General features: G+C 35.2%; 1 protein-coding gene across 4 annotated transcripts in view; it reads right to left on the bottom strand.

Annotated features, from left to right (window-relative positions):
* The window catches only part of ZFPM2 (zinc finger protein, FOG family member 2), a 480290-nt gene that overhangs the window by 350321 nt on the left and 116970 nt on the right, over positions 1-12999 (bottom strand). For all 4 annotated transcript variants that reach the window (XM_003256095.2, XM_030795003.1, XM_030795004.1 and 1 more), the window contains exon 3: positions 7029-7130. In XM_003256095.2, the coding sequence (XP_003256143.1) occupies positions 7029-7130 (102 nt within the window). The remainder of the gene's footprint in view (positions 1-7028; positions 7131-12999) is intronic.

The following is a 12999-nucleotide window of genomic DNA, read 5'->3' as shown; positions in this document are numbered from 1 at the left end:
AGAGAGGGATGGAAATTGTAGTTTAGTTGAGGGAGCTTCTACTGTAAATAATTAGTGAATTGTCATATATTTGGGGGACCATAAGATAATTATAAAATTTGACACTGTATCCATTTTCCAGTACCGTGTCTCATGAAAAGGTCACTGCAATGAAAAGGTCCATGGAAAATTTATCTCAAATTCATTATCTTTAACTTGAATTTCTCAATTTAACTTATGTAAACAAATTAGATGTTTGCAAACTCTAAAACAAGCCACTATCTAAATACTTAGTTCCCATTCTTATACAGCTGAAGAAGTATAATCATCATAATAGTAATAATAAATTGGAATACTTTATAAAATTGTTTATGAATCAAAGACATTAGCTGTCTTTCCAAACAGTGATCCAACCTACTTTTTTTTTCTTTTCGGTTGTGTTTATGTCTGTCCTAATTCTATATGAGAGTGCAAACTGGAGTAGGGAATAAAAGAGAACTTTTTTACTGTGTTCATGTGGCATTCTGTTCTACAAAGGGTCAGGCTTTCATCTTTTAATCCGATATCCACTTAACTACACTACAGAAGATTTATTTTTTACCCCCTCTTGTTTCATAAAGGGCTCAAAAGTCTGTACCAGTTTTTGACACTTTGTTATAATATTTTCCTGACCCCCCCATACACACACATGTGAGCACACACACACATACACACACATTCCTCTCTGCCTCATTTTCATATGGACACAAAGCATTGAGATAAAATGATGGTTCATTATAGTGGTACAGAGCTCTTATCTTCATCCGGCAAGAGTCATTTCCTTCCAAAGATTGAAATGCAAATGTGAAAATTAATGATAACTGCATTATCTGATAGCAGAGATAATACCAATTCACTGTCAGAGTAATACACAGTCATTCTAGGATTTCCTCCGCTTCTCACAATATTCTTCTTACTGTCAGACTATATCTATGGTTAACTATGTTTCATAGGTTTCTGTTAATTTACTTCAAATGGCATTTCCCAGATCTTATATCTACCACATTTTCCCAATCAAAAAGGAAACGAAATCAGAACTGTAATCTTCAAGCCCTTCTTTGGACTAGTAAAGAGGGAGAAAAAGCTGTATCATTAAGTATGTGCTTCTATCTCATAGTGGTCTTCTGGCTACAGTTTTCACTTTATGCAAAAGTGATCATCTTACTAGTTTAATTTAAAGTACAAAGCAGAACTTGCCTGATCATCTGTATATATCCATCATGTTGAACAGCAACTGTATAAAGCAACTTATTTACAGATACCTTGGCCAATTTTTAGTCAAGATGCAACAAGTAGACAGGTCTGATTTTGCCCTAGACATATATTTTTGAAAATTTATTTACATTAAAAATTCTTGAACTGAATCATGTTTTAAGTCAGGTGGAATAGAACATACTTAACATAATATTACGATGACTTTTACATTGCAAAATCATTTTGCCAAATTAACTCACTGCCACTAATGTTTAACAAGGACTTATTACATGCAAGGCATTGTAATGGCCACACAGGTACAATTGCTGAAATGATAGTAAAAGTAATATTAAGAGTAATTAACTGAGCACTTAGAAAGCTCTGAGCTACATGCTTTAGATGTAAAATCTCATTAATGAGGTAGTTATTATTATTAGCCCTATTTTACAAACAAGGAAACTGAGGCCTTGGAGTGTTAATAGCTTGCTCAAAGTCACAAAATTGATAAGTGGCAGAGCCAAGATATAAACAGAGGGAATGTTTTTGGTCTTCTCCATGCATGACATTACCCCAAAATAATTTACCTTTGATGGATACTCTGACTTATCAGCATAGCAGCAAGTGTTAATATTTGCAAATGTATAATACAAAAACTGATTACTAATTTTATTCTATTAATTCATCAAGTCATCAATATAGTGTTTGATTTTCTACTTCATTTTTATTGAAATGACCCAAAGCTTAACATATAAATATTAAAATCTATTTAAATAGAAGTATGTACTTATCCTCAAAAGTTTGTGTCAAAGAATTTCAATACCTGCTCAAAATGTTATACCTGTGTATGTCTGCATTAACACATGTTATTGGGGGGGGGTACAGGAACTTATTTGCATATTTAAGTAGCATGATATTTTCCTTTATTAGAGCTCCTGGAAGTTTCAATTATAGCTGCTATAAGCCTGATGGTAAGACCAAGATTTCATGCAATATTGTATCAGACAAATCAGATTTTCACTATTCTCAAGTGCAAAAAGAAGTAACCACGTTTTAATAAGGTAATTCAGAAAATTAGCATATTGAAAGTTGATGTAAGTAAGATGTGACTTTTAAGATGCTTGTTTCATAAAGGTAGATGACAGATTTATAAAGATTTACCTAAATTTTCTTTCCCTAGTCTCCTTCTAAATATGAGTACATAAAACAGACTTCGGTCATGGAATGTGGTTCTTAAGATCGCCAGGGATGTAAACGCTATTTTCAAAATAAGGTCAACATTCCAACCATTGGTCAATCTGAAAGGACAGAGTGAAAAGTGTTTATCAAAGTTCAGTCCTAGGGTAAGGGAAGACCACTTACATTTAGCAAGTCCTATTCTCTCCCAAGTTCTGTGCTGGACACTTTGTAAATATCATCTCTTTCAAATTTCATCCAAATCACAGTATTTCAAGCTATTATTATTCCCATTTTAAAGATAAGGAAACTGAAGCTTGGCCTGAACTTCTGAAATTAACATGCCAGAATCTAAAATCTGTACATTTCATTCTGTAGTTTAAACCATACTCTACTCTCCATTCTATGAGATGCTTAATTATTGCATCAGTGACTCAAATATGGTACATGAATAATTAAAGAAGCCTACAGGAGGGAAATGACATCAAAAAAATGAGAATACGGACCGCATCATGTTACACCTTGAACTTCTCCCAAGTGCTTTTAACAATTATTACAATATATGCAAGATAAATATTGATTGAATAATTAGACATATAAGAATATTGGTAAACTGAAGAACTTGTGAGAGTGATAAAACAAAAAATTTGTGAGGACAATCAAAGAAAAGAAAAGATGTTTACTAAAAAGAAGACAGATGAGATAAATAAAATATAGGCAAAGACAGATGAAAAACCAGAATAGTGAAGAGCAAATGTTCTGTGAATTAGATTCCAAGCAAAGAAGTGTCCAAGTAAAATTTTATGAGCAAGAAAGAACAATTAAATTAAAAAACAGATGTGAGAGGTACTGAAATAATGAGATAATGACTTTTATATTGGCCTGAACCTTACTAGCTTAGTGTGTCTAGCTTTTCATTCAAACCATGAAAGATTCATATGAACTTGAAGTATACTTAAATAGGAATCAGAAACATTTAAACATGAAAGAATTTCACCATATAAATGTTTACATGTAAGGTAATTTTCTTAAAGATTGTTTAGGTTCCACTTAATCATAACAGCTAACAAAGGTGTGAGCAATAGTGATAACAAAACATATCTTTTAGTTGAATAACGTAAGGAAAAAAGTACTTTCCACTGTGGAATCTGCATTTGATAAAATGGAACACTTCAGACGGCAGTTGATTCATTATTTAATTCAGCCATCAATAAAAGATTGTGTCGTCAATCAAACTCTTTTAAAAAAAGATAAATCCTGATCCATCTTAAATGACGTCAGCTCTATGCCTCAAATTCTTTAGATAATTTCCCCGTCCTTTGACTCTGTTCTATTTTTAGAGAAACTCATCTCTCTTAGGGTGACTGTCAGAACTGAGGTGGAGAACCTTAAAATTAGAAGACCTTGAAATCCAAATCTGTTTCAATACCTCATATCTTAATAATTTGCGGCTAAACTCAATTACTATGACAAAACTTTTCTCTTTATTTCATCAGATATACTACTGGGCATTAGAAACTCTAAGAAGAATTTTAAAAGGTTCGGCTTCAAGACTCAACAACTGCAAAGCCACAATAATGATCACTGGCATTTTATGTATATGTTCTGATTTAATTCTCTAAGAGTTGTTAATATTATTTTCTATTTTTTACAAATGAGGATATAGGTAAAGAGAGAACAGGTTTTTGGGGTTTTTTTTGCCAAACTTCCAAATTTTTTGCCAAAAATCTCCCAGCTAGTGAGTATTAAATCCAGAATTGAACCTAAACCCATGGAATCTAAAGCCTATTTTATTTTTTCATTAATTTTTAATTTTTGTGGGTATACAGTAGGTGTACATATTCATGGGGCATATGAGATATTTTAAGACAAGAAAACAATGTATAATAGTCATATCAGGGTAAATGGGGTAACCATCAGTAAAGCCCATTTTCCAACGTTTGGAAACTGTCACTAAAAGTTGCACAATTTTCTCTCTGACTACAGTTGGAAAATGCCAATACTATCTCATTAATAATAAAACTTGCAGTAGTAACATCGAAGTAATTGCTGTTTATGCAATAGCGAAAGCACAAAATACCTCCTACTTTCTCCCGAATCTCCTGATTAAAGGAAATTAATGAATATTCTACCTTGAAGAGTAAATAAATAGATATTATTTTGTTACGAATCAACTTCAATTCAGGGATTTTCATAATAATAAAACACTTTTTTTGGCCAAATGTGTATAGAGAAAAAATTGTTATTTATTTTATAATAGACAAAGAAGAAATTTTTTTGTAGGCATACCTGCTTAGAGACATATTTTCTCTTCAAAGTTTTGTCATAACCATATGTGCCCAGAAAAGAGTATAAAGTTTTTTTTTACCAATATCAAATAAATAAAAACAACATTAAATTAAATACATTAAATAAATTAAAACGAAAATGGAAAATTCTTCATTTTGAATGACAGCATAATTCTTCACCTTGTTCACCTTCTCTCCCCCTCTTTTTTTAGCCACAAATACAACTTTATTTCTCGAAAAGCTTCCTGAAAAAGGTACCACTGGGTGTACAGCACGTGTTTGGCATTTTATCCCCTAAAATTTGCTTACTTACTCACAAGTCACTGGAAAAGCTATGCGCCCCAGACATAAACAAAGATAAAAACCTACTCCCTACAAATTTTCCCCATCGTAAGAGTAAGCCAGAATGTACCTTTTCGCAAGCAGGCATATCTAAAAGGCCAACTAAACTTTTAAATGTAAAAACACTTCTAAATTAACATATACATACTTAATTCTATGAATAAAGAACTATCGCCGAGCACGGTAGCTCACGCCTGTAATCCCAGCACTTTGGGAGGCCAAGGCGGGCGGATCACGAGGTCAGGAGATCGAGACCATCCTGGCTAATATGGTGAAACCCTGTCTCTACTAAAAATACAAAAAATTAGCCGGGCATGGTGGCACACACCTGTAGTCCCAGCTACTTGGGAGGCTGAGGCAGGAGAATCGCTTTAACTTGGGAGGCGGAGGTTGTGGTGAGCCGAGATCATGCCACTGCACTCCAGCCTGGGCGACAGAGTGAGACTCCGTCTCAAAAAAAAAAAAAAAAAAAAAAAGAAAAGAAAAGAACTATAAGAGGCTGGGTGCAGTGGCTCATGCCTGTAATCCCCTTGGGAGTCAGGCAGATCATTTGAGCTCAGGAGTTTGAGACTAGCCTGTGCCACATGGTGAGACCCAGTCTCTACAAAAAATATAAAAATTAGCCAATTGTGGTGGTGCATGCCTGAAGTCTCAGCTACTTGCAGGGCTGAGGTGGGAGGATCACTTGAGGCTGGGAGGTGGAGGCTGCAGTGAGCCGAGATCATGCCACTGAACCCCAGACTGGGCAACAGAGTGACACCCTGTCTCAAAAAAAAAAAAAAAAGGAACTATAATATATAAAAGTTGACTCACTGTTTTTAAGTTAAAGGCAACCTCCATGACAAAACCTAGATGTTTGGAAAATCTTTTTCCTATTTTTTTTAATCTAGGGTATCCTTCCCCACATTGAGAAGAAGCATCATGCCATAAGGTGAAAATGCCAGAAGGTTATATTTTCCTTCAAACTCTTAAAATGTGGTAATAAGGTACTTTAAATATAATACGTTTTTGATATAAAATCTTGTATAGCATTATGTTACAGTATACAGAATACAAACATTTGTGTGTATGATGAATAACATTAGAAATGACATCATAATAATCAGATATACTGTATCTTCATTTTTGTTTGCATTATATTTTCCAGCTGCTGGTTTCAGAAAATTACTGCTGGAGTTCCTCTCTTCTTCACGTACAGCAGAGAGCAATTTGCAAAGTCATGCAAGGGTGAAAATGTGATTGAAATATAGGGATCTTTCTTAATGAAAAATGTTACTGCTTTGGAAATTATGGCTAAAACTATTTCAGAACTCACTTATATTCTTAAACCTTGTGACATAATAGTCTCCATTTATAAATATACTATCAATTGTAAATTACTTGGCACCAAATATAAAGCCTTTTTTCTTCAGAGTTCTTTTGACTATTATATATTTACATACATTTATATTGGTGTGGTGGAGTATTTTGATCAGTTTTTGTCTTTCTTTAAATGATTAAATATCAAGATCTTTAAAATCAACTGTAATTTTCCTTATCAAAATGAAAATGTTACTCAAACATTAAATCAAAAGGGGGCATCTTTTGATATTTTCTAAACTTCTAAATATGTATTGAGGTTCAATCTATGACTTAAAACATGACTAAATTGAAAATGATAGTTCTTTGAAGTACTATTGTTTCTTGTTTGTAAGCTTTAATATTGTGCCCAATTTAAATTTGGATGTAGCTTAAAGATCCTTTGTTCAAAGAAGCAAGTAGAATTGACTAATTTTACATGAAGATGAAAGAAAAAAATGACAGAACTTCAACCAGAGGTAGCACTTTGGTTTTTATAATTTATATAACAAAAATCTAAGAAGTATTTTTAAAATAATAATCTTTATTTAAACTCTCATGTAACCAGCACACACAAAAACATTTTTTGCAAGCTAACTAACGTTCAAGAAAAAAAGAAAAATGTGTATTTCTAACAGTAGTAAAGACGGTTGAATTTTAAATATTCTCTCTTACCTGGTCCATCCCAGTCGTCTGCCTCAACTCCAGGTTGCCCCGGTTTCTCTGACTGTGTGTCCCCATCTGATTCTGCTGTCTCCTGGATTCCTTCATCATCACCTGGAAAACACCAACACAAGGAGAGAAAGAAAATGAGCAAAGCTCTCTCTTTCACATTCACATCCTCATAAAGGGCTGTCCTTATCATATATCTAATTACAGGTTTGTTATACATATTGTCATTATACTAATAGATGTTCATGATTATTTTGATATCTATTATGGCTTCACAATAAAGAAAATCAGTATTTGTTATCAATAAATGAATGAAGTTAAGTACTATAAACAATAAAAACATTTCCATGTAAATTTTCCTTTGGAGTTATTAATATATATAAGAAGAAAATGAAACCGCAGTTTATAATTTTTTCTAATACTTTCAATACAGAAAAACCTAACTCATTTATTTCCAAATTATAACTTTTCTAAAGACAAGATGCAGATAAATGAATATCATAGAATAAGACATATTTATGGTTTTGGTTGAATTTAGATTACTCTGAAGAACACTTTTATTTTTCCCCAGCTTTATGCTTGCTAAGACTGAGTCTAATTTGTTTTAAAAATGTAGTATAAAAGGCCATAATTAAATGATTAGCCAGTGACTCAACTCCTCACAATAAAAGAAACTATAAACCTATATTTTTGCTTGAATAAATACAGCTAGTTTCTATAATTTTATGCCATCATTTTCACATTAAAAAGGCAGTAACATTCTGAGCAAAAATATAGTTATGGCAAAGGAGAAACCTTAATGATACAACCATATTTTAAAAGTAAAAAGTCTAATTAATGAGTACCTTCATTTTAAGTGATAATTTAACAAAGTATGTGCTGCTTTTAAGGAAAGTAGTCCACTTTAACATAATGCATACTTTAAAATATTAACTAATATTTTGCCATAAATGGTAATAAAAACAGAATAACAAGAAAGTATGAAGGCAAAAAAACATGAATACCAAAATCACAGCAACCATGCCTTGAATTTAATAATGCCAAGTTTTTTTGTTTTTGTTTTTGTTTTTTTTGAGAAGGAGTCTTACTCACTCTGTCACCCAGGCTGGAGTGCAAAGGTCCAATTTCAGCTCACTGCAACATCCACCTCCCAGGTTCAAGCGATTCTCCTGCCTCAGCCTCCCAAGTAGCTGGGATTACAGGTGCCTGCCACCACGCCCGGCTAATTTTTGTATTTTTAGTAGAGATGGGGTTTCACCATGTTGGCCAAGCTGGTCTTGAACTCTTGGCCTCAAGTGATCCACCCGCCTCGGCCTCCCAAAGTGCTGGGATTACAGGTATGACACCACGCCCGGCCAATGATGCCAAGATTTGTAAATTAAATTGCTTGCCTATCTAACTTTCTCTGAAGTATCCAATAACTATTTTCCAGTTTCCCAACTCTCTAATACCACTTAAATCTTTATATGATTATACAAAAAAAACCACTGAACTTCTAAAAACTTCCAAAGTTACTTACAAAATACAGAATTTTCAGGAAATCATGATTACGATAAATGACACTTAACATGATGTTAATATGAGTTTTGAAGTTAAAATTCCATACATTTTCATTTCTATGTGTAGCTTCATAAAATGAATTTAAAAACTGTAATAAAGGTAAGGAGTAGGAATGTAGAAACCCAGGGTTAGCTCTGTTGAACTCAGTTTACTTAACAGAGAGTATGGATTCTAGTGGATATTAAAGAATAAAATACATAAACCACACCACTGAATCCCTTGTCTGAAATTGAAATATTTTTGAAAATATTTTTCCTTTCAGAACTATCAGAATGAACATCAATGAAATACCTTCCATAAAATATTGAGCATCTACTATGTTTAAGGAACTGTGGTAGGTACAGGATGATATTTACAGAAAAAGACAGTCCCTTTTTTGAAAATAAAAACACAAGGAGAGTAAGTTGACAAACGAAAAATGCAAGGTAAGGTCCAAGGTTTTTTGTTTTTGTTTTTGTTTTTGTTTTTGATTTTGTTTTGTTTTGAGACAGAGTCTCGCTCTGTTGCCCAGGCTGGAGTGCAGTGGCGTGATCTCGGCTCACTGCAAGCTCCACCTCCTGAGTTCACGCCATTCTCCTGCCTCAGCCTCCAGGGTAGCTGGGACTACAGGTGCCCGGCACCACACCCAGCTAATTTTTTTTTTTTTTTTTTGTATTTTTAGTAGAGACGGGGTTTCACCGTGTTAGCCAGGATAGTCTCGATCTCCTGACCTCGTGATCTGCCTGCCTCGGCCTCCCAAAGTGGTGGGATTACAGGCGTGAGCCACCGCGCCCGGCCCCAAGTTTTCAAAACAAATTTTTAAAACATTTTTAAAACAAGTAAGATCAAGTCTTAGCAAGCATAAAGGCACACCATAAAAAAGGCTCAGGAACAAAAAAGGGTTTATCTTCTGTGCCCCATTTTGCAGGTTACATAGACGCTAGCCCTGAACTAACCAAGTTCCCTTCTGCCTGACTGTACCTGCTCTGGCCCTTCTCTACTGAGCCTCCTCCTGCTTCTCTCAATCCAGAAACTTTGGGATGAAAGCCTGGTGAGCAGGAGGTTTATGGTATCCCTTTGGATTGGTCAGATCCCAGGCCATACCAGTAGTCTTTGAATATCACCCCTACCTACATGTAAGTACTGAACTAATGTCATGTAATTAGCAGACTGGCATAACTGGAATCACAATGTTAGCTGTGGTGGAGAACCCTAATGTCTCCTGGACATTCTCTGCTTGTCCCTTCTTGCTGGCCCCCATCCGCTCTCTTCCTTCTTGGCCCTGCTTTGTGACCCAGGGATCCTGAACTCCCAACACTGGGGCGCCCTTGGCCTCTGATTTTTTTCTTTCTTTTTTTTTTTTTTTTTTTTTTTTTTGTTGAGATAGAGTTTTCCCTTTTGCCCGTTCAAATTATCAGAATGAATACCAATGAAATTCCCTCCATAAAATATTTATTGAGCATCTACTATGTTTAAGGAACTGTGGTAGGTACAGTATGATAGTTACAGAAAATGACAGTCCCTTTTTGAAAATAAAAACACAATTAAGGAGAGTAAGCTGACAAATGAAAATGCAAGGTAAGGTCCAAGGGTTTTTTGTTTGTTTGTTTTTGTTTTGAGATGGAGTCTCACTCTGTCACCCAGGCTGGAGTGCAATGGTGTGAACTCGGCTCACTGCAACCTCTGCCTCCAGGGTTCAAGTGATTCTTCTGCCTCAGCTTCCCAAGTAGCTGGGATTACAGGCACACACCACCATGCCCGGCTAATTTTTTTTTTTGTATTTTTAGTAGAGATGGGGTTTCACCATGTTGGCCAGGATGGTCTTGATCTCTTGACCTCGTGATCCACCCGCCTTGGCCTCCCATAGTGCTAGGATTACAGGCGTGAGCCACCGCTCCCGTCCCTTGGCCTCTGATTTCTGAGTTCAGCCACCGGAGGCACTGATAGCATAGCAGAGGATCAGAGGTAGGAGGAGAGAGAGGTCAGGTATTCATCCTTTATTCCCTTCCTTCTTGATGGTCTTCAGTTGCTAGCAGTGACTGTATCGCAGAATTAGAGCTCCTGTTCTATGGTGCCCTCCTGCTCCTGCATCTTCTCTCGTGTCTTTTGAGACTGGAAGTGCTAATAGCTTCCTACTGTGGTGAACCCTTAGATGCTTCCCATCCCTGGTTCGTTTCCCTAGTCCCGCCCACACCTTGTGCACTATCCCTTCACCAAAATCCCTTTAGTTAAACCCAGTGACCACATCATCAGTTTCCTGATGGACTCTTACTGATACACCCCATTTCTTCCCAACTTCTTATGCTACTTTTATGATTTGGGGCCAGTCACCATGTATGCAATATTTTGGGTGCTACTTTCTTTAAATTGACTCACTTTTTAATAACTTATTTCATAAACTAAAAAAAAACCCAAAAATGTATTTTAAAAACAAACAACATATATGAAAAACAAAAACTTTATCACTACCACAAAGGGAAAATCAGTATCACATGCCAAAAATAGAAAGTAATCACAAAACAGATTCAACAAAAATACAGATAATACTATTAAATGCTAGCTATCATGTCTATTTAGACTGAGTTTCTATCTCATTGCTTTGTATTAGAAAGAGTAGCAAGTACCAGAGGAGTATTTAAGTGATAAATGGTAATATGAAATTGAGACATTCTCACTGATATACAAAGAATGTAAGAAACTTGAGAACATTTTTACCATTGATTCAAGGCTATTTAATAAAATACCAGTGTACCATCTTAATCTTCTTGAGTGCCACTAGGGATACCTGACCCAATTTGGGGAAATGTTGACCTTTCCAACACTTAATTTTTCATGGAGGCTAGAATCTACACAATTATTTACCACTTAGGTGAGTGATCTTTTGATTACATTTCCACAGACTAAATGGAGTTTCACTCTGGGAGCTAATTCAGGGATGTATACTAAAGGAGTTGTTCTCCCCAGTGGTAAAGAATAGAGAATATACCCAACAGTTTTCAAACAGCATCCACTCCTTCCAAGCACTTTTCTTATTCCTTATGAATCTTGAAACACAGGGATTTGAGCACCAGAGGGGACTTTGGAAAACACGTAACCCAAATTAGATAAATTTACTATTCAGGAAATTGATGCACAGATAGGGTCAATAGCTTATCCATGGTGTTACAGCTACCATATTAGTTTCTGCATAACGAACTTCCCCAAATCTCATGTTCCAGCAATAAGTGCTTCCCACACATCACAGGAGTGGCAGATTGAAGCAGTTTTATGTAAATCTCCTTTCCCCAACAAGCAGGACAGTAGGGCTATGGCATCATAAAGGCCACCAAGAACAGCAGTTTGTACAAGATTATAAATTAAATTTGAGTCTCCTAATTGCTAGTCTGGCATTCTTTCCAAAACATCCTTTCTCTTTACATCTCTCCTCCAGTTGAGGAGAGAACCATGAACACCTGAATAATAATCCCAGAGCAACCCATTAACAAACAACCATGAGGCCACACTGTTAAAAATTATATAGCCAAGGGCCCAGATAACAGAGAATAAAATCTAAGCAGAACCACTTAGAGCAGTTATTTTATATTCAGGTATTAACTGTATCATCCTTACATTCACATAAAGGAGTAAGCCTTCCTGCATCTTACTGTTACATTTTAGTTGGAAATATATGGTGCTATGCAAAACTCAATCAATCATTAACATTACTCACACATATTTTTGAAAATACAATGAGAAATATGAAAAAGAAAAAAAAACAGTACTTTCTGTTGAGGACCATATAATCTAGTTGGGGAAATAGGCAATATGCATGAGAGCAGTAGCCACTGATAAAAACCTACAATTAAGATAGTTCATGAATAATTCCAAGTGGTAAGACATAAAGTATAGAAATTCAGAGACCAGAAGCACAAAAAGAGACTGACCATGAAGAAGCCATACAATGAATTTAGGAGTTCTACCTTCATGTTGACTGCAATGAGATGCACTGGAGGTATTTCAGTGAGGGGACTGATATGACCCTGTGATACAAATACAGTAATCAACCTATACTGACTAGGTTCCTATGAACATACCTTATCAGACTTCGGGTCTTTTGAGTTCTCCCTTACTCATTCCATAACAACACTCATGTCGCAGACATTCTCTCCCAATTTTTGTGAGACCATGGTTAAGTCTACCCCAAAATATTTTATTAGGCAAATTACATATTTTTGGAAGAAAAAATAATGAGAAAAAATAGAAAGGAGTGTCTGGAAGAATACATTGCCGAGTAATCAGAGTTAACCACAAAAATTAGAACTTAAAGAAAATGATCCAGTTCAATTGATAAATGTTCACCTCTGTTAAACAGAAGTGATACAAAGTGTTCTTTATTAGTTCATTAAAACACAGCTTTTTCAGGCCCAGGAACTGTGTTGGGCACTGAGAATATAAA

The sequence above is a fragment of the Nomascus leucogenys genome, chromosome 16 (assembly GCF_006542625.1).
Source record: "Nomascus leucogenys isolate Asia chromosome 16, Asia_NLE_v1, whole genome shotgun sequence".
In the NCBI taxonomy this organism is placed as follows: domain Eukaryota; kingdom Metazoa; phylum Chordata; class Mammalia; order Primates; family Hylobatidae; genus Nomascus; species Nomascus leucogenys.
The sequence above is the reverse complement of the archived record's forward strand: the minus strand, read 5'-3'. Positions and strand labels throughout refer to the sequence as shown.